The 21,899-nt window shown below is 44.1% G+C and overlaps 1 protein-coding gene across 5 annotated transcripts in view; it reads right to left on the reverse strand.

The window, feature by feature from the left end:
- Positions 1 to 21,899, reverse strand: part of RALGAPA2 (Ral GTPase activating protein catalytic subunit alpha 2) — a 1,651,508-nt gene that overhangs the window by 888,330 nt on the left and 741,279 nt on the right. For all 5 annotated transcript variants that reach the window (XM_069234346.1, XM_069234347.1, XM_069234343.1 and 2 more), the window contains 2 exons: positions 19,593 to 19,677; positions 17,184 to 17,360 (listed from right to left, as the gene is read on the reverse strand). In XM_069234346.1, the coding sequence (XP_069090447.1) occupies positions 17,184 to 17,360; positions 19,593 to 19,677 (262 nt within the window). The remainder of the gene's footprint in view (positions 1 to 17,183; positions 17,361 to 19,592; positions 19,678 to 21,899) is intronic.

Consider the following 21,899-nt stretch of genomic DNA (forward strand, 5'->3'; position numbering starts at 1 on the left):
CAGGCACGTTCCTGACAAATCCCAACTGGCTCTTCTGATACCTTAACGTCAGGGATTGCGCTGAGCTGTGGCGCTTTCTCCCGACACCCAGCTGCTCGTGCTGCTGTGGTAGTGGCAGGCGGGCTGGGCCTCCCCGCATACACATTCTGACCTCATGCCACAATGAGGAAAGACAAGCCCACTCGTCCAGCTGCCTTCCAAACTAAAATGGATCAATACACTATGGACCCCCAGCACGCGGGGAGTGCTACAGCGGATAAAACACTGTCTCCAGACAGTGACCTGGCCACAATTCTCCAAGCCATCCATCCATACCTCCAAGGCTGCAGTGGAAAAGAAGATTGTCGAAGTCCACGTCAACGCGGCCCTTCTGCACCAAGACCTGCGTAATGCCACAAGTAGTCTTACCGCTGAACTAACTATCCCCCTGGTTCGCAGTCAAGAAGCTGCATAGGGCCGTGACGCCTAAGCGACCTCCGGGAACACTGCAGAGGCCCATGATTGCTTGCGTTTTAAACTTCAAACACAGAGACTCCATCTTGCAAGAGAACCTCTCCCACCCAACCTCAGACACCATGACATAGAGGTTCTTATCTCTTCGGACTAAACCAGAGAGGTACAACTTCAGTGCCACTTACACGTTGCAGTCAAGCAGAAACCAAGGTGGTCAACCTCTCCACAAGCGCAACACACCTATTCCCACATTGATCTTATCTTCATGCCAGCTGCCGAGGTCCGATCCACGTTCCATGTGGCAACTCAATACCTGGTATCTCCAGGATGAGTCCTACATGCAGGCATTTGAAACTGAGCTAAAAGCCTACTTCTAAACAAATGAAGGCTCTTTGCGGTCGGCTGGCACCTTATGGGCAGCCAGAAAGATCACCATTAGGGGGTCACGTTAGAGGCCGAATCGAAGAGCAGGGGCGCGTGAGCTCTCAGCACATAACTCAGCTGGAGGCCCGTGCTGTTCGTTTTGAGGCACACCTTTCCACTGATCCAATGAGAGATATCCCCCAGCAACTGGACCTAGTGTGTGAAGAAATCCGCCCCTTGTCACTTGAGGAAACAAAGAAACTGTGGCGCACCACGACAGCTAGGGTTTATGAGTGGGCGGGGCATGAATGGCAAGTTATTGTTCTGGCTGGTCTTCCGCCCTCAGGTGAATAGGGTAATAATAGAAATGACAGATTGACGCGGTTGTAGTCTCCGCACCCTTCGGAGCACTGCCGAAACATTCACAGATTATTACAGCCGTCTTTACACAGCGGTCCCTACATTAAAAGCCCAGCCCGACCCTCACTTCCTGGAGATAATATCCCTGCCTCGTTTATTACACACGAGGCACTGATGTTTGATTAGCCCTTGCCAGCGGACGAGGTGGGAGCCGCTCTATCTGCCAGGGCCTCCAGGAAGACCACTGGTCGCTATGGGTTTCCCACAGAATACTATACCACATTTAGAGAAATCCTTACTCCTCGACTGCTTGCTCTTGATAAAGAAGCATCAGAGACTGGTGCCTTTCCGCCTGAGATTACACACTATGAACAAGAGACACCCCCGTTATTAAGTAATTATTTCAGACAAACACAAAGCAACGCATCAATACTGTGTGCCAATGTATATGACTCATTTTTCATGCTTTTCACATTTTCTTTCTTTTACACACAATCTCCTTGTCTAACAAATACTATTCAGAGTCCCATCTCTTTTTAAACTTGTATCGCTATCCATAAACAAGCCTATGGATTAGCATCACAGGACTGGTCCAAAGGCCCCTCTGTGCAAGAGGATTACAGCTTATATATAGACCCCCTTCTTCATTGATTTCAATTAACGTTTTGTTAATACTTGAACTTAATTCATTGGAAGGTACAAAAGAGGCCATTCGAACATCACATGCCACGCTTGCCAACGCATTTCAACCTTAATAAGATATGGGCATGTGAATTCTAATAAGGTCATCATCAGGGCATCATATTGTTCATCCTCATGCGGACTCTATAAATAAATTACAGGGAGAATGGGGGAAGGGAAAGAATAATAAATAAACATATGCTACTCACTTGTTGGATTACACATATTAATTGTTATTCATGCAACTGTGAATTTCACTTCATGATTTTTTTAAAGTAAAATTATGGGATAGGTCATGGCCTCAAAAGACCAGTAGTCTCTCAAATTATGCTTCGAAAAAGACCATAGAGCATGTTTGTTGAGAGGTAATCAGTCAGAAGTGAACTATCAGAAAAGCGATCCAGAGAAAGAATCGATCTTGTACGAGCATTTTATCGCATCAGTGCACCTGGTGATAAATTTGGTATTGAAATCCTTCTTTTCAACCACTCATCCGTGCTCCCTGTTTTAAAATTGTGGCTCAAATTTACATGAGTTAATGCTCTCCACAGGTACTGAACAGGCACTTTATTTCCCTTCTTCCTTGGAAGTTACAGTGTCTCGCTTGCATTCAGCATCTCCTTTCCATTCAGTGGCTTGAGAGTAAGCACTGGTGCATTCATTTTTAAAGATGATTGGTGCATTCGCTTATGACATCTTGGTTGTCAACAGGGTGCTTGGGAAATGTAGTACCATGTGTGCACTCGTCCTGCACTTTCGCTTGACGTGTTCTTTCTGCAGTCCATTTTTTTTAAACAGCGATGTTGCTAATTTGTTACAATTGATGTATAGCGTATGTGATTTCAATGACGTCAGCTTTACACACTCCAATGGAATTGTTGGGAAATGTAGTACTATATATTCTGGTTCAAGAGAGTCAGATGTATACACCTAGTGTTATTAGAAAATACAGTGCAATTCCTAAGTTTGTAATTGTCGAGAGTAATCTTAGTGTGAATTTGTCTGTTGTTGTGTCAGCCTTACAATTAAGTAGAACATGTTGAGATTCCCGACATTTCCCTAAGGCCTGTTTCTGCAGTGTGCAATTTCATAATCATAAAGGCTTTTTGTCTTGATAGTGCCCCCTCATTACCAGTTTTTATCTGCTTCAAAATTGTCCATCTTACTTCTGACACCTTATGTCCATTTTGAAAAAAGTGTTGAGTCAATGGAGTTGACATTGTATGACATCTTATTCTGGACTTATGTTGACTAATGCAATGTCTGTTTTTCTGGCTGGTCAGCCCAATGCATGCCTTATTGCATGAGCACAGTATGCAATATACCACATTCTTAGAGCGGCAGTTGGTAAACTCTTAGTTTCAATGTCATTGTAGATAACGACACTTCCTTCAATTGTTGCTTCGCCTGCAATGCAAAGTCCACACTTATGGTGTCCCGTTAGCGGAGGTAATCCTAGCAAATTTCTAAGATTTTGCTGTGGTCTTCGTTTTTCTGTATTTGAATGGACCAGTCTGTCCTTTATATTTCTGTTTTTATTTTTAAGGCAAACAAGGGCCATTCTCCTTAAAGGGTTTTAATGACGGTTCCATATCCCATTGTTTTCACACATTTTTTTTTTATGTCAGTGGTGGCATAGGGTAGACTGGTGCGCACAGCAAGAGAAACCCGTGTTTGAAGCCTGAGGGTGCCCCTCAAAGCACGAACTAGTATGGGGGACGTAATTAAATCAGCCAGAATGAACTCTTTTGTGATGCTGTATCTTGTTACGCTGCTTCCTAATCAAGTAACGTCTTACTGTCACTTACAAGTCGGCCTTGTGGAATATCCCACTTATTTGTACCTCTTTGTGACACTGAGTGCTATGCCATTTCAAAACTCAATAAAATTGTTTATTAAAAAAAAAAAAAAAAAAAAAAAAAAAAAAAAAAGAGAACAGGACAGCGCTAATAATGACAGCTCTCTCTCACTGTCCTGTATGTGAGAGTATACAAGGATTGTTACAACTCAGAGCAGTCCTGCAGACGTTTGCAGATTAGCATATATCAGCAGGGCAGCTTTCAGCTGCCTCTGCGGCTGTTCTCCTTTTCCTCCTGACTCTCAGCCAAAGACTGTAATAATGCAACCTCCAGCCTTTGGGCACGACGGGTAATGTTGTGAATACTGCATCCGCCGCACCCTTGTGCAAGGTGGTAGGGCATAAGTCACCTAATTCCAGTAAACATTCCGCGACTGGCCCCGTCGGTGAATTGAAGGGCGATGTTGGGTCGCTAGAGAAGAAAAGGCACTAATACAACCTGCATCCCTACCTTATTTTTTAGGGAGCCCAAAATATATTTGAACATCAGGAGACTAGTAAGAAAAAATATGGTTGGGAAGGGATGGCTTTTTGTTCCTGTGCCTTGGCCAACGGTGGAGAAGCATTAGAAGACTTGACATCCTGCCCCTCTCCCCAGGGCAGGGAGACTATGGCCTCTTGATGAAAGATATTTTGCAGTCACAAAGCCTGCAGTTTGCAAAAACAACATTTTATAATTTATTGAAGCCCTTTTACAAGTCAGAAAATTCTTTCAGACTTGTAGAAGTGCTTTTACAAGCCATTAGGATTTGCAAAATGGAAAGGTAAATGGGAAGGCAATTGAAAGGGATGTCCTCTCCTATTTGGGATTCACAACAGAATGAATCAATGGTTTGTGATCACAGTTGCAATGGCAAACCACAGATCAGTTTTCAACCCCCTAGTTGAGCTGGTAATTGACTCAAAGGAGAAGCTATTTAATAGGGACAGCTTCCCTTTTAGAGTGTTGGCAGGAGCAGTTCCTCTGTTAGGGCAGAGGAGTGTGTCCCCCTGCCAGCAGCGGCATTTGCAAAACCTTCATTTTATTATTGTTTTCTTTAAAAGGGGCGGGCCACCGGGTGAGGAGAAGTGAGGGGGAGTGGCCAGCACTCCCCCTCACTGCACATGTATGTTTGGCCGGCCATCTCGGGCCGGCCAAACACACATGCACAGTAGGATTGCTCCAGCCCGGCAACACAGTTGCCGGGCTGAAGAGAGCCTGCACAGGCTAAGAGTCTGCCTGGGAGCGCCCCGGCTGAGCAACAGGATTGGCCGCAGGGCTGCCTGTTGTAAGCCCGTCCAGTCCGTTCGAAGGTGACGCAGCATTGAAGGTACAAGCATCTGCCAATAATACCCACAAGACACGTCTTTGCAGTACAAAGAAATGTGCACACATACTGTAGGCACCATAAATGCAGCTTGATTCATTTGGTGTAGTTTATTGATTCTCAGAAGTCACATGTGTAACTTCTACAAATCAGATGAGTTAATAAACCACACTTATGGTGGCAGCTGTGAGTGTGCACATTCCTTCGTATTTCAAAGGAGTGACTGGAAATATAAAGTATAAATAATTGTTTCTATGCCTATCCTCGATATACACTAAAGTTGATTTTTGCCACTACTCAACATAGCTGTGGAGTGGACCTATATTAATTGATACCTTCAGTATGTAAATGGCTTTTAACCAAACACTTTGCATTCTGGGACCTGCAGTTTTGAATTCCAAGCATGCTAATTATTGTAGGCTATACAAAACATGTTTAACTGTTTCTTGGATTAAGAATAAAATACAGAGCTAGGCAGACAGTGTAGTTTCATCTGTAATATGGATTTGATCTTTTTCTGGGTGCAAGGACATACTGGGCTTTTCGTCTAAACTCCCCATTGTCAAGGAAAAAAAACACAAATGCGTACAAAAATACATGTGTTTTTCATTTTAGAGGGTCTGTGCATAATTGTAAATTAAATCTATTTAGCAAAATATAAAATTATGTAATTTCCATGAGTAAAAAATATATTGTTGCAGGATTTACCTCATAATTCATTTGATGGTTGGGCTAGTACTTTGGTACCTGGTGTCAGACTAGGCCTCTACCTCGGCTCCCCTCACGTATTTGCAAACTTGCTGACATCCACCCAGAGGTTAACCTAGTTCCACGGATTTCATGATTCTGAAGGCTTGACTGGTTGCCTGCTGTGATGCAGGACCACGTCAGGTGTTACAGCGTTCCTTGGGACTAATCCAACGAGATGGTCTGAAGTGGAACTTGGGTTGGACTGCAATCTAAGAATAAGGAATCTTGAGTAGTAGGTGAGTTCCAAATACCTGTCACACAAATAAAGCTAAGGCATATATACCAATTGATCTGGATCAGGTGGGAGACTTCCGATTTTTGAAGAACAAAATGCTTTATTTAAGCTGTCCCCAGTCTGAAATTGCCACTACTTCAAAAGAAGTCAATGGGAGAAATGCATTCTCCTGGTTATATAAATTACCCGCTTGCCTCTTCTAAAATGCTGGCATGCGTGCTAAGGCTAAGCAGAAAAGTGGTATGCGTTTTCATAATGTGCCCCGAACTGTTTTGTGTTGTTGGCATTTATCAAACATTACAACACCACATTTATGTCACTGTGTGGTAGTCTTTCCTCACAAATGTAGGAATCCTGGGCGCCAGATCCAAAATCTCTGCTGTGTTACATTAACGAGGTTTCCGTAATCAAAATTCAGACAGTTGGACCTTTCTGGCCTACGATATTTTATGATAACTAAGTAATAACTGAGTACACCAGAGTGCCTTATAGATGGGGACCCAAAGTAACAATTTTCTTCTGTGCTGATCACGGAAAGGTAAATTTTCTTTCCATAATGAATGGGATTCTGTAATCCCTGCATAAATATCAGCCTCTATTTTCTTTATAATACATGGGATTTTGTAATCCCTGTATAAACGGCAGTCTCTAATCGTCAGAATTCTACTATTATAAATTAATACAGTCGGGTTCTGACTGCCAGAGCCAGCACCCAATGTGAAAGGCAGGTCAGGTCACAGAGCATAATTGAAGCATCTGTTAAAAGTAAGGTTTCGTCTGCTCTATTTTAATAACTTAAAATGACAACCAAAGAACATGTTTTTTATTCGCACTAATTACAAAAAAGCTAGAATCCTTCTACATGTGTCTACACATTCTGCACTACAAATGACTTGTACTGAACTGCTTCTTATATACGTTTGCAACACTATTCAACAGGTTTTTGATGTGTTTAATTTTGCACTAGAGATTTTTTATTCTTCAAGTTTGATTTCTTTTTTTTACTGTGCCTCACCTCCAGAGTCTGCCTGTCAGTGACGGACAGTTATTTAAAAAAAATAAAAAAAATTAAAAAAAAGGCTACATGTCCTAATCGTAATTGGGTGGATGGATATATGGACAGTTCTCCGAAGGCCCTTACTCCATTGGGCCACTGGTGAAGTTGGGCTATGGCGGAGACGGAGTAGTCTCCACCACAGCCCAGGTCCAGTTTAAGGTCTGCCCACATCTAAATGGGGTGGGAGGACCACTAGGCTTGCGGGAAGGTAACTCTGTCGCAGTTGCAACTGAGTCCCCTCTTCGCAAACATAAATTGGGCCCAAAGTTGTGTCATGAAAGCCTGGAGTTTGCAAAAGGCTGACTAATGGACTAATATTCCCCCTCAGAGCTATCCAACAGAGAATCATGCATGTAATTGAAGTCTGCTGTCCACAGTATTTTGTAAACTATACATTTGCATAGAACTGCAAAGAATCTAACTTATAATAAACCTTATTATCACTGTTAGGGGCATACCTACTGAGTAATGGCATATACGCTTGATATAATGTGCCTGTTGTTACTTCCAGCCATCCACTATAGTGTTCTGAGCCTGTAATAGGACTGACGGTCCCACCCCTGGTAACACCTTTCTAACGGATGCATTGAAGGAGTACCACATCTGCCCACCTCGCCTTGTTGAGCTGCCCACCTCACTTCTTGGATATTTCTCCTGTTTCTTTTGAGTCAGGTATGTTTCCTGCAGCATCAATATGAATACTTCTTGACAAGATTAACCATTTTGACATTCCAAACCAATACAGAGAGTACAGTCATTATCACTGTACTGAGATTACTCATGTATCCCATCTATATAGGTGTAAACTTCTCCAGATCTTTCCTCACTTCTCATGTAATTAAACTAGATCTCTGCTGCGTCCCTCCCCTATGCAGTCAGATACCTCCTAACATGGACTGCAAAAATCAATGCCATACGACATATATTCAAACGGCACTCCCTACCCACTTAACATGCTTTGCAAAAAAGCAAATTAAGCCACATAATACAAAATTAGAGTAAGAACCCACAGTTCCAAAGTCACCCCTCAGCTCAAGAAAAGAGATGCCTAATAATCCAGGTTCAAAGCATGTACACAAATTGTATGATAGACGATTGAGGTGTGATGGACCATATACTCACTATGCCATAAACAGCACGTGCAATAGTTATCAATTAGGGATGAAGGTCATGTTAGTACCTTTAAAACAAACACCATGCTGTGTTTACAATATATAATGTTAATACAATAATGTTATCCTCATCTAAAAAAAATGTGTAACCCCAACCGGACGTCTATCCTGCTTAATTTCTGAAAGGGATACAGTGTGCTGTCCTTAGAGGATGTCCCATAGTCGCCCTGTCCTGATAAGACCCTATATGTAGCAGCAAGGATTGAAATACAATCAACACTACATGTACAAACAAACATCTCCAAAAAAAACGGACTGTGAAACAGGATGAGGCACATGAGGCCTATGTACTGAGGATTTACGGTTGGTTGTTGACACTGTAGTTTATAGTATTTACTGCAGTGCTTAATTTGTAAATAAAAACGTGCCGTGCCCAAAGCCCTCCTCTTAAACACGCGGCTGCTGCATTTAAATGTGGGAACACGGAATACTGAGGCAGCGTAATCCTGAAGCCACCTAGGGCCTTTTCAATCCATTTACAGCCACTCCCGCCCCTTCAGCTCACTCTTGCAGCTTTCTGCTTACTCCCTTTGTGACGCCTTTTCGTTTTTCTCTTCCTCCGTCTTTTCCATATGTGTCTTTTGCTTGCAGATAATGCTTAAGGAGACGAATGAGCGCCAGCCCTCAAAAATACGTGCCGGTGCTCAGCACCGGACACAACAAGCACAAATTAAGCACTGATTTACTGTTGCTTGGTGGTTCGGTTCACTTGGGATACAATGCACTGTACGGGTGGTTTTTGAAACTTGATCTATAAACTACTTCCGAATTTATAAAATTAGTGCTGGTTTATAAATTGTTGCAAACTTGTCTGAGAATAAAGATGGCGGCTGATTTTTTGTAAATGATGATTAAGGATACCAATGAGAATTACTGTTACATTAAGGTTCCCTGGGATTAAGACTTGCTCTTGTGACTAATATCTAATTATGAAAACTGAAGCACCAACAGAACAATCAGACTTCACGCATTACCATGGCAACAAAACTAAACTCCATTCATAAAGATTTATATTTGCATATCTTATTTACTACTACAATTGCAAAGCAGAGAACGGTACAGTGTAACCCAAGACCTTTATCCTTTAAGGGCCAAAAGATTTAGGTAAGTATGACTGCAACAATCAGCATTCAATAAGCCAAACTGCGAACTAGGTGTCAGGTACTTTACACTGTCTGGAGATTGAACGCCAAATTCCAAGTGCTTCTAAGTGTCTGGAGATTAAACAATCCTTCACTAACATTTTAGAGTTCAACAAGGGTCTATATGGTGAAGGGTCCCCTCCAGTGGACTAATATCACTATGGGTGCAGAGGCCACTAAAAGCAGTCCAGACCATGATTTTGTTAATTATGAAGAACTTTTTTGTAATAAGTCATTGCAGTATCTAGCCTCTCATGATTAGCTCAGAAGAAGTTCTTTATGTGAACGAAACACATTAGCTAGTTGGGCTGAGAATATGTTAAAAGATCTCGGATACTGAGGGGCGTGACCAAGATGACAGCAAGAGCGGACGACTAACTCAGAGCTCTGTTTTCGGCCCAACATTCATCTTGCTGAATCCGTCCCAGCCAGCTACCCTGTGAAAACAGACAATGTCACCACCAACCCTGAAGTGCGCCAACACCGGATAGCGCACCGGCGACCAGACTGGGGACAAGGAGTGCGTGCAGCAGAACATCGTCCTGGTGCACTGAGAAGGGCCTGCAGACTTCAATGAAGCTCCGGCTAAGACGCTTCCGCGGGAGGGGCCATGCTCTCAACCATCCCTCCACCCACCCCCATCCCCCACCACACACACTGCAAGAGGAGCCCTCGGCAAGCGTGGCACGGTGACCCAACGGCGGGCCCGGGTGAATGAGGTGGGCGGGGGCGGATCGGAGACACCATGGTACACTGTGCATTGCCGGGGCCTGAGTACATGGCCTTATCGAGATTTAACAACACCGATGGGAAAGGCAACGAAATACTAGCCCCCAATCAGCCCAACATAGCTGGAAGCAGGCAGCCACTGTGCATGCACTGCGGCCCGGGGAGAGTACTGGGTTCCTGCAGACCGCACGGAAACCGGACCATGCTGCCTTGTCACCTGACCCAGCACTCACAGCCTCCCTGCTGCCACTGCCAGATGGCAGAGACCAAGCAGATCCCTGCAGCACAATATAGTACTTACAGACTGCCACTAACCAGCGAAGGGGACCCGTAACTCACCACTAGGACCTGTGCCCTGCCTGGGCCCCTGGACCATCTCGCCCTTCACTGCCAATCTCGCCAGAGTTTCGCTGCAAACAGCAGTCACTCCAATTACATGCAGACTGCGCGTACCGCATTCAGCAAGATCTGGAGTGCCCGGGGACCCCAAATTGATTCTCTCCACACCGGTGCACCAACAGGCCTGTCGGAACCGCACTTGGAGCGCTAGCCCACCACCAGAGGCCTACCTTTAAACAGTGCACGGAGGGAAAATGTGGGTGCTCTATCTGGGTGAGTGATTGGTACACTGGTCTGCCTGTGGCCTCTGTTGTGACCACTTGGAGTACTTCTGGGTGGGGAAGCAGAGGAAAGTCCACGTGAACCGCAGCACACGACCCCCGCGGGGCGCTCTTCTGGTCCCCTCATGTGTACTGTATGCCCCAACGGAGGTATGGAACTGCCAACACTTTCCTACTTGTAGTCTCACCCCCAGTGGCATGACCATACCAACAAATGGTGCTTGAGGCCAACTTAATCATACTAATCTACACTAGAAACTCCAGTTAAGATCTACTCGAGCCACTGATATGCCCGTCGATAATAACACCAAGGGCGCACTACACCTCAAAGTGACCTGCAATAGAAGGACAAAATGGTGAAGCCAAAAACCTCAAAACCCTCCACGGCCATGACTGCGACCCCAACGTCCCACTCCATACTCCCCACTGACATCGCAACTGCCCTCCAACAACTGGACACCACACTTCATACACACTCACCTAACTGAAAGAGTCTTACAGGCCATATTAGACACTAAGGGGGTCATTAAGACCCTGGCGCCAGCGATACACTGGTGGTAACACCACCAACAGGCTGGTGGTGTCCCGTCAGTGCATTATGACCGTGGCGCATTAGCCACGGCCATACCGCCGGCCCATCCACTTGACCGCCTGGAAAGGCTGGCAGTAAGGGGGACTCGGGGTGCCCCTGGGGGCCTGGGCAGTGCAGGGGCCCTCAGGCACAGCCCCATCGTGCATTTTACTGCCCGAATTTTGGGCAGTGAAATGCGTGACGGGCGCTGCTGCAGCCGCTGCACATCAACATTGCCATTGGCTCTATTATGAGCCAGCTGCAATGTTGGTGTGACTTTTACGCTGGGGTTGCGGACGGAAACGCTGTTTCCGTCTGCTGGCCCAGCGGGAATGTCATAATAGGGAGCCACCAATACCACCAGCACTGGCGGTATTGTGGCACCCGCGGCTTCGGCAGTCTTTTTCCAAGACCACCAAAGTCATAATATGGGTCTAAATCCTCCCTGGAAGTGAAAATCAATGCAGTGGCCCAAGACGTCAACTTACTCCATGAGGATCACTGAAAGCTATCTGACAGAATGGAAGAAACCGAACCCTCTATTGTAACCATGCGCCCTAAAGTCTAGGAACTACAAACAGTGATCGAAGGTCTGAGTGCGGAGGTGGCCTCACAGCATCGCAGAGCAGAAGACGCGAAGGGATGCTCAAGGCACAGCAATGTTCATTTCACACCGTACTTGGGATAGAGTCCCTAAATTCTTCTCGAATGAAAGAGCACATAGAGTCCCTGGCAGACCACCTCAACCTGGTGCCCCTCCATGACCACTTATAAGCACCCCCTTCTCAATTATCGAGATCACAACCTGGTGCGCCAACGTTTCAAAACCAAAGGGCCATTGGAAATCTGAGGATGTTTCCATCAGGGCCTACCTGACTTCACTGCAGAGGTGCAGAAGAGGAGGAACTCGTACACTGCGGTCAAACAAAGCCTTCTGTGGAGATATCCTGTAGAGAAGGGTTGGGAATGTGATGATGTTGGTGGTGACATCATATGGAATGTGGGGACTGAGAAGGAGGCCTTGAAGGAGAGAAGACTGGAAGGAGAAAGCTGTGCTGAAGATGTCATGATACTGCTGATTTTTAATAAAAGCGAATATCGTAAGAAATGTAAAGGCGTGATCTTCACATTGGTGACAAGGCGTGATCTTTACACCTTCACAACCACAAAAATCAAGTACGCTCTACTACTCCCAAGCAAAACTCCAGGTGGAAGATGGCATGAAAACTCATGTTTTTGCAACACCAGAGGACGTCTGGACGTGGCCCCAGGCCAAAGGCCTATCAAACCTTCACAAGAAGAGGATACAGCAAAGGGGTGCTGCGCCAGGCACAGGCGCAGCAACGGATCCAGAGCTAAACCTACCAAGGCCTAGGTGGCAGAGGAGCAGACCACAGCCCTGCTCGAAACCACCCAAAACAGAACAAAATCTTTCACAGAGCTCCAAGTAGAACACACATTGGAAAATGAATCTGATGCAGCGAAATCCAGTGACTCAACTACTGACTCTACTAAGGGTCTGGTGTTCACAACTCGCACAGCCGATGATCTCTAGGAATTTGAACATGTACCTGCTTCAATCGGACTACCTGGTACAGCTTGGCCTAACTAGTATAGGACACTAGAAACACAACCAATTACCAATGGGGACATATCTACTGGATGCTACATCTTGCGCATAGGAGAGTGCTGACAACTAAGGTACCAGTGGTCCTACTACCTGCACCATCAACACAGGCTCCTGCAGAGCTTGTGGACGGAAACCAAAATCTCTTGTATTCACAACCAAGGCAGAAGCCATGCTAACAAAATGGGAACATGTTTGTTGTTGCAAACTTGGGGTGGGGGTGTTGTGGGGGGGGGGGGGGGGGGGGTGCGGGCGTGGGAACAGAGGAGGCGAGAGGATGAAATACCTCCTGGTCTGCTATGCAAGCGGGGGCGCTGCTGGAGTACAAGAGGGGGTGCGATGTCCACTTATTTCTGAACCACAAAACACCATGAGCGCCCAGCTTACCCGACCCACAAAACACTATAACGTGCTAACATGGAATGTGAGGGGCATGGCGACACATGCCAAAGGTTGTCGGGTACATGCTTATCTTAGGCGCCACACACACACACACCTTGCTATACTACAAGAAACCCACCTCACGGGCACAGAACTTCTGAAACTCAGAGCAAGATGGAGGGGTCAAATATATGGTACTAAGGTATCAGCATATGACCGAGGCATACTAGTCTGGGTGGCATCAGGAATCCCATACACAATGGATCGCTTTTGCACGGATGATGGAGGGCTATATGTAATCCTGGAAGGTTAGCTAGATGGAGCACCACTAACACGATACACGCCTAACACAGGACATGGGGACTTCTTCATTATGTTTACACATGGTCTCTTCCACGACCCAACTGTTGACTGTCTTTGAGGGGGCGATTTCAATTGCACACCAGACATAGACCTGGATAGATCCCACCCACCAATATCGGGGCACCAAGCAGAAAAACATCCCAAGCCTGCTGGAGGGCAAACAGGGGGGTTCATGACCTATGGTGCATCGGGCAACTGTTTGAACAAGAATATTTCTTTTTCTCCCCAGTACATACTTACTCACCAGAATAGATTTGTTCTTACGACTGGCATGACTGGCAGAGGGAGTGATGAGGTAAGAATACCTAGCCCAAACCCTATCCAACCACTGCAGATCGAACTACAATGGGGCAGAACATGCACAAACGTTCCAACATGGTGCCTACAAACTGAAGCACCCTCAGACCCTCTTTTCTGGCAGGAGCTGGCTGACTTTGTAACCCAGTAGTTCAAACACAATAAAGAAACCACCCTCCTCCGTTCCACAGGATGGGATGCTCATAAGGCAGTGGTGCGGGGTCACTGCCTGTCAGCAACACGGGGATTTAGGCATACACTCTGGCGCGAGCTGGCCACATTGGAGACCGAGCTCTGCACCTTAGAAAAGGAGGTTGTGTTGCAGACGACTAACCCCGACAGCCTTAGTGAACTTCGAACAAAACATAGGGACGCAGACACACGTCTGTCCAGGCAAGACTAAAGGCACTACATGACCCCGCGATGGTCCACACCGTAATCCAATTGGGGTGATCAGGCTAGAAACCAGCGAAGTGGTTAACACACAAGCAACCATCAACACTGCATTTAGGGATTATTACCAAACACTGTATGCAGCATGTCCATGCCGTACATACAGACAGATATCTGCATTCATGGTCAAAAGCTCTCCAAAACATCATGGGGATATCATGCAACCCTAGGTTCCACTTCACCCAATTTAACTACCTACTCCAAGCCTACTTATCTCCCACACATCAAACGCATGTTTACAACAACAGCTCCAGAATGCCTGCGCTGTTGATTACTGGAGGTGGGTTTTTATCATGTGGTGTGGGACTGCCTTTTCCTTGTTGCACACATGGCAACAGATAACTGTGTTAACAGCGGGCCTGGCAGATCACAGATTAGCCGCCACCACTGAATCTAGCCTCCTAGGGCTTCACATTAAAGCCAAAGGAGACAAACACCTCTACAGGTTTATAGACTAGGCTTTTGTACTCTTTAAGCACTTAATGCAATGGAAGGCACCCACTACCCCAGACATTAATGAAGACTACATGCCCTGCTACAGTGGGCCCGCGTTGAAGCAAGTGTACTGCGCACCATGAGAGAAAGGCTTAGCCCATCACAGCTGTGATACATGTAATGCATTCGTCATTAATATAGAAGCCAAAAAGGACACCCGCCCATCCCTGAGAGGAACGGTGTATTTCCAAAGCACTCATCCCATACTCATAAATAAGGCACCACCCAAGGATCCCACGGTGCCTATCCCACCATACCACGACTCCCCCAAGGGTGTATATTCCCGCACACCGAAACAAGACATCACTATGGAACATGCCCCCATTTCCTCCGTCCATTATACATAATCATCATGTGTCTCCCACCCCTTTGCTTCCATTCACCACATAGGGTACCCACCATTTTAATCACCTCACTCCCATTATGCATGATTATGTGTGTTTTACCAGGGTAGCTGGTTCAACAATGTTTAACTAAAGCATGCAAATGCCCCCCCCCGCCCCCCCCCCCCCCTTTCCACCTCGATCGCCTCTCCTTTCCCCAAGTACTGCAAATGTTATTGTTGTTAGGTAATCAATGCAAACATTTTTTTTAAATAACATATCTGATTCTAGAATAAAGATATTTTTTTCTAATAGAGAAGACAGACTTATGATTTCCCTTCCCTTATTCTGAAAACATAACATTATAGGAACCCTCCTATTTTTTATTTGGATGGACTATGAACTATACTATGCAGATTGCTTGATGAACAAAATAAATATTAAGACTGCTCGAGTGTTTCTCCTCAAAATGCTTTGCTTGTAATTTTCACATTGGGTCTTTTCAATGACTAAACCCATAGGGGGTTAAGAACTGATAAAATGAATTAATGCTATGTTTACAGCAGGTGCATTACGATTATGCCGAAGCTGCTGCTTTCATATTGTTGTATGCTTGCCAAATTGCCACAATGGTCTAACTGACCATGGACCATGAAGAGCAAAGTTCAGAGTCCTATGTCTATCTAGTCAGAAATCTATTAATGGAACCCTTCCAGGATATTTGTCTGATCTCCTTCAGCCTGATATCTTAAAAAGTCTATTTCAAAACAGCATTTTAGAACAAACAGTGAATGTCGCAGGGGACTAAAATGCAGAATGTGCTGCCTCAAAAACTAAGACAAGTGCCCAACGTGGTCATCTTTAAACAAAGATTTAAATGTCACTAACTCAATGACAAAACCTTTCATGATTGTGGGGTTTGGCAGTGATAAGCCTTGACTCTATTTGCCATTTCATCTTAATGACTAAGAGAAGGTGGGTGGTCACTCTAAAAATAATTTGGCTGATTAATATTTTATTATGTTCAATGTTCCTTGTTTCTTCTGTTTTCATGACATCTTGTACCTTTGTCCTGAAGATCTACTTCGAAGCATTTGTTTGAGCATTAAACATAATAAACACAAGCCCATAACATGGCTAAATCCGGAATATGTAAATCTACAAACCAGTCCCTCTTTATTACAAAGCAAAATGCTACCAGTGTCATGATTTACTGATGCAATGAAACTCTACAAAAAAAACCTTTTTTTCTTTGATCAAATTCAGACTTCTTCGAGGAAAACATTTTTTCATTCAAATCTGCCTCTTTCTGGAATTTAAGATTTTTTAATCCAATCATACATATTTCGACTTTCTATACCTTGGTGTTACTTCTAACTTTGTAGTTTTTTTTTTTTTTTAACAAAACAGTTAATCGAGGGCAGATTTCCCCACTTGTCTTTCTGTGTCTTTGCTTATTCATTCTCTTCCACAATAAAAACATAGTATAGCTTGCTGCTTCAGGGTACAGGTTTGAAGCAAACTAACGAAGCGAACACCGGTTTCTATAAGCTAGATGCAAGCTCAAACATTCCATTTATTTTACAGTTGTATGTTACAGAAAATGATTTAGTTAATGACTACAATGACGTAAGGGTAAACAAAGGACACAGAAAGACAGACATATGTGTGTGTTTTTGGCAAAATCGAAGGATTAATTTACTATTTTTTCCATATAAGTAATTAAAAACAAATCAGACTGCATGTGGTGCAGACATGGAAATAGGAGTTCTCTATGCTGTATATTATATGGTTTAAGAGTTTAAAGCTCCGAAATAAAACTTATAAATTGCATGTGGAATGATTGAACGGATAAGTCCAATCATGTTCATAAATCTAGAAATCTATAACTACATAAAATTTACAACATTGCAGAATATCCTAACATATGAATGGTCAGGATGTACCTGTCAAACGTGTTACATCGGCTGGACTGAGCTGAAGCCAATGACGAGAATCAGGATCAATCGCAACATCTTCTGGCGAGTTGAGGTCATGGTCCTCCTCATCGCATGCCTGCCACGGCATCGAGGAAATCTCCGGCTCCTGACTGAACCCATTAGATGTGTCATTAGCACTCTCACCTACAGCACAGAACAATCATGAGTGAGATTTTTGAAGACCTCTACTTCCATTTTCTACAACACTCCATGCCTCCATGCGCTGCTGCCACTCAAAAGGTCATGCAGTGCACCCAACTGTTGCCATTTGGGTCACATTACAACCATGACCATTTAAAAGATGCACCCAAAGGTTGCCTGGTAACTTGCTGCAAATCGGAGCGCAGTCTGAACTCATCAATAAAGGAAACACTATAAATTAGATAATTACTGGACAATCCAGAAATCGCTTTCATCCTTTAAGGGATAAGAAACACCAATATAACACAATAGCATGCTATACTAAGGCAATGTAGATAAATGAAGCAGCAGACGTTCAGTAATATCAATTGGTGCTTTGCCACTTCCCAAGCAAATACCTGCAGTAGCTCATACCTTAGATCTGTAGCACATTAGGACATGTATATACAGAGTATGGCAATACCTCATACAAGGCCAGACTATGAGGGTCAGACAGTAAAACAGCATAATATTTTATGATCACAGATTACCGGGGAGGGAACAGGTGGTGGTATGACACTCTAACTGTAGCTCATTAGAGACAGTCTAAGTTTAACAACTAACACCATCCACTTAAAACTTTCAATGACTGCAAGGTAGGGCGCTTAACACCAGCTATTACAGATCACACCGCCTTTCAGTTTGTTGTGGGAGGAAGCTAACGAAGTAAGGCACTTTGATTTTGCTGAATGGGAATATAAAGTGTGCAGTTACAATGTGTCTCATAGTGTTGCTGATCACATGATTAGATATACCACTGTATGTGGCAAGAGAGCTACTGGATCTTCAACTTATTCATAATTATACAATGAGGATTACAAATTTAAAAAAACAAAATGCACATATTTGAAAATGTGTTCCACAGTCCTGCAGGTGGAGATGTCCTACTGCTTATGAATATCAGAAAACCCCCATGTGCCCAAGATGGGGGTAAACAAAAGAGCAGATGAAGTATGTTCAGTGAATCACAGTTGGATACTAATCTGAGGCGGAAACCAGATGGCAATCGGGGGTGCACATAAAGTTCCACTTCAAATGACTGCTATTATTTGACACAGTAGAACAGACATATATTCTCTACTATAGAGACAGCTAAGGGGGCGAGGTGATTGTTGCTGCACCGTTACATCCAATTACATCAATAATACTTAGTGAATGTTGATAGTGCACGAGTCTTGAGGGCCATCACCCCTAATCCTCAATCACCAGGACTCCTGGTATTACAATTAAACATGAGACTCTGCACATATTTATATCCACTGTTGACTAGAAAAGAAATTTCCTTATGTATCTAATGTCCTCATGATGTACCATGCGTCAAAATTATTCCATCAGTCAGATCTTCTTAAAAAGATGTTTGTCTTTATTAATTCATCACATAAATGTTAATCAAACTAGCCACCACCTTGTATTCTCTACTAGTAGATGAGGCTTCATAATAACTGTGGGGGTACTTAAAGGCCATGAGGAGCTAGATGAGGGCCCCTTGAGCTTCAGTTAGCGCCACCACACATTTACCAACAACCTGGCTGAATAGTTACAAACTCAACACTGTCCTGTGGGTTATGAACTTAAAGTCTGGTCGGCAACTCTGCCTTCCAGCATTCCAAAAATCAATAAACTAAGTACAGTTAGAGGGTAAATGTAATGAGCAGTGCTTAATTTGAGCCAGTGGCTGCCCGCGGGGCGCACGAGCACTTATTTTCCCACAACAGACTCACATCCAGAGCAAGAGAGAAAAACAAAAGTGGAGGAAAGGAGGAAGGAGAGAAAGACAGAAAGGCAGTGATAAAGGGAGAACGCAGGGAAGAAAACCTGCAATAGTGAGGTAAAGGGACCAGGTGTGTCTGGCGGTGGATGAAAGATGCATGATGTTGAATCAAGACTATGCAGCCTGGGTATCTGGCACCCCTGCCAGTGGGTTGCCCCGACCGCGTGCTTCTGAGAAACACTTTGGACCCCACCACTTATTACTGTACAGATTAAGCACTGATAATGCCGGTTATTTACATAACTCAGTGATGGCAACATTTCGTGCAAAAAGTGCTAAATAAAAAATAATTATAATCTGCTAACAAAATATTTTGCTTACCTAGTCCAAAATGTGTGAGGTGTCTAAATTTCAGAAGGCATGATAAAAACAAAACAAATTACTATCTGCACCAGAGAATCCGTTCACGAATTCACGAAACTTACTTTTTCCTCTTTTCCTTTCCTGAAATAGGTGTACGTCTGGATGCCAGTCTAATTCACCAGGGCTACTACTTCGTCGCAGTAAAATCTGGAAACATACAATTATACATATCATAAAGAAAACAAATAAACATACCCCGTGAGCTCGCAGAATGCAAACTTAGCGCGTATGAAAGCGCACCTGGCAGAGGAACTCAAGGACGGTGGGCAGTGTGGGTGACTGGGGGGCAACGGGAGCTGAGGGATTAAGACTACATGGGAGAGGTGCCAGAAATGAGCCTCAAGACAGTCAACTTCGGGAGGTTCTGAGCAGGGGAGATGCATGATGGGTTTAAGTGCCTGTAAGAGCAAGCCCCCCTCCCCCCCTCCTTCACACCCCACCTCCAACAATGACAAATACGACTGCATTTGTTTTTGGAATTTAGAACTGCTGTTCGTAAGAGGACAGTATTTAAATTAAGTTCACAACAACGAATTTATTAGTATTAGCGTCTATACATTTTATATTGTTTCATTGTTTTTTTTAAACTCAAAATAAAACAACGACCACTGAGGCGGAGCCGCGGTGCTGTTAGATTTTTTTCTTTTAACAACGGCAGTAAGGGAAGTGATAAGTTGCTCTGTAGAAACATTTAAATAAATGTATTATTAAATATATTTTAGGGGAGTTGCTGGAATACTGCATAACATCCACACATTACACGTATCACCAAAAGGCCCAACAGATTTAGGCAGCAACACAATGCTTTGCTCCACAGTCGATTTCAAAATAGCCCCTGATCCTACAATGTGACCTAAACCCAAAATACTTCCTACAAAATTACCCAAAATGCGGCCTACAGTTCGGCAGGGCAGCAAGCGGAAAAAACAGGTCATCAAAACAGTTCGAGCAAGCAAAAGAGCATCAAATCGTAACCTACACACAAAAGTGAGCTAAGCAACCAAACATACGGAAACAAATGAATGTCTCTTAATACACTGTCACCGAATATTCAGTCAAGCAGGATCAAGTCCATTTTCATGTAGCTGTACACGCCTTTCATGTAGTAATACACTCCTCACTCCATCACATACAAATAGTAGTGTAAACATAACCTAGACCTTCAGATAATTTGCACCACACCCTGAAGGAATACCTTAACCCAGACTTCCGGAGCTGCATCCTTCGCAATTCAGAATAGCAGCTCTGGCAGCTACCAAAATGCAGTCTGCACCTACATTTTCAATTTCTGTACCTTGTTACAGTAAAAAGCGCCTGCCAAAGGCCCAAACCAGAGGCCCACCCTCAATTACACAAAAAGAGCTAGTTTGGTTGAGGACGAGGCTTATGAGTTGCAAAGCACCATCTCCGGGAGCAATCATCAGTTCCTTGTCCCTTTTTTAGAGCCTTTTGAGGCAGAGAAGAGATCAGCTTATTTGGACAATGAACATGCAGTGCAAGAATTCTAACTTGTTACCCGATTCAGATGACTAAGACATCATTCAGAAAAGAGAAGTCCTCGGGATGGATGAGATAACTGCAGGTAGACAGATAGGCCACTAGAAAGATCGTTACTAAAGGTAATTAGCTATTTCTCCTGATGGGGACATCTATCTGCAGTTTCCCCACCTTTTGAAACGATACCAAAGCAATAACCCATCCCAGATGGTGGGTCTGAAGGAATACTCACAGCAGAAAGTCCTGGAGCATTCAATGAGTGAAATGGCATTTTTTACACACTTCCAGATCCAAGCAATGTTTGGCAAACATATAAACACAAAGCCGATTTTTGCTGAGAGTACACCACTGGCCAGCACCAAACAAGATGCTTTCATACTTGCACAGTGGGCTTTGATTCCTTCTGGTGATTCTTTTTGGCCAGGGAATGAAAGCTTTTAATACGAAGAACAATTCACTGAAAAATAGTCCCCTTCTGGACCACCTTACCTTTTTGATTGCAGACAAACCCAACAAAAATGTTGGGAATCAGAGTTTAATTTCTTGGTTCTGTCGATAAAATGGCTGACTGTCCTATGAGGGTCAAGGCTATGCGTCGTTCCATTCTCCATAGTGGCATGGGAAACAGGAGAAAACGTGGGGAAATTCAATGGACTGAACCACATCGAACAGGGAAACCACTTTTGGATGGAGAATGCTTTTGTTTTCAGGACTAGCTTTTCTGGTAAGGAACACGTGTAATGAGGCCAAACACACAGCTCTTGCAATTGCCTGATGCAAAGGGACAAAGTGATGGCCACCAAAAATGTTACATCTGCAGCTATATAGAGGCTCTTAAGGAGACGACTTAAAGAATGCTGGAAACTAACCAA

This window comes from Pleurodeles waltl, chromosome 5 (genome assembly GCF_031143425.1).
Source record: "Pleurodeles waltl isolate 20211129_DDA chromosome 5, aPleWal1.hap1.20221129, whole genome shotgun sequence".
Classification (NCBI taxonomy): domain Eukaryota; kingdom Metazoa; phylum Chordata; class Amphibia; order Caudata; family Salamandridae; genus Pleurodeles; species Pleurodeles waltl.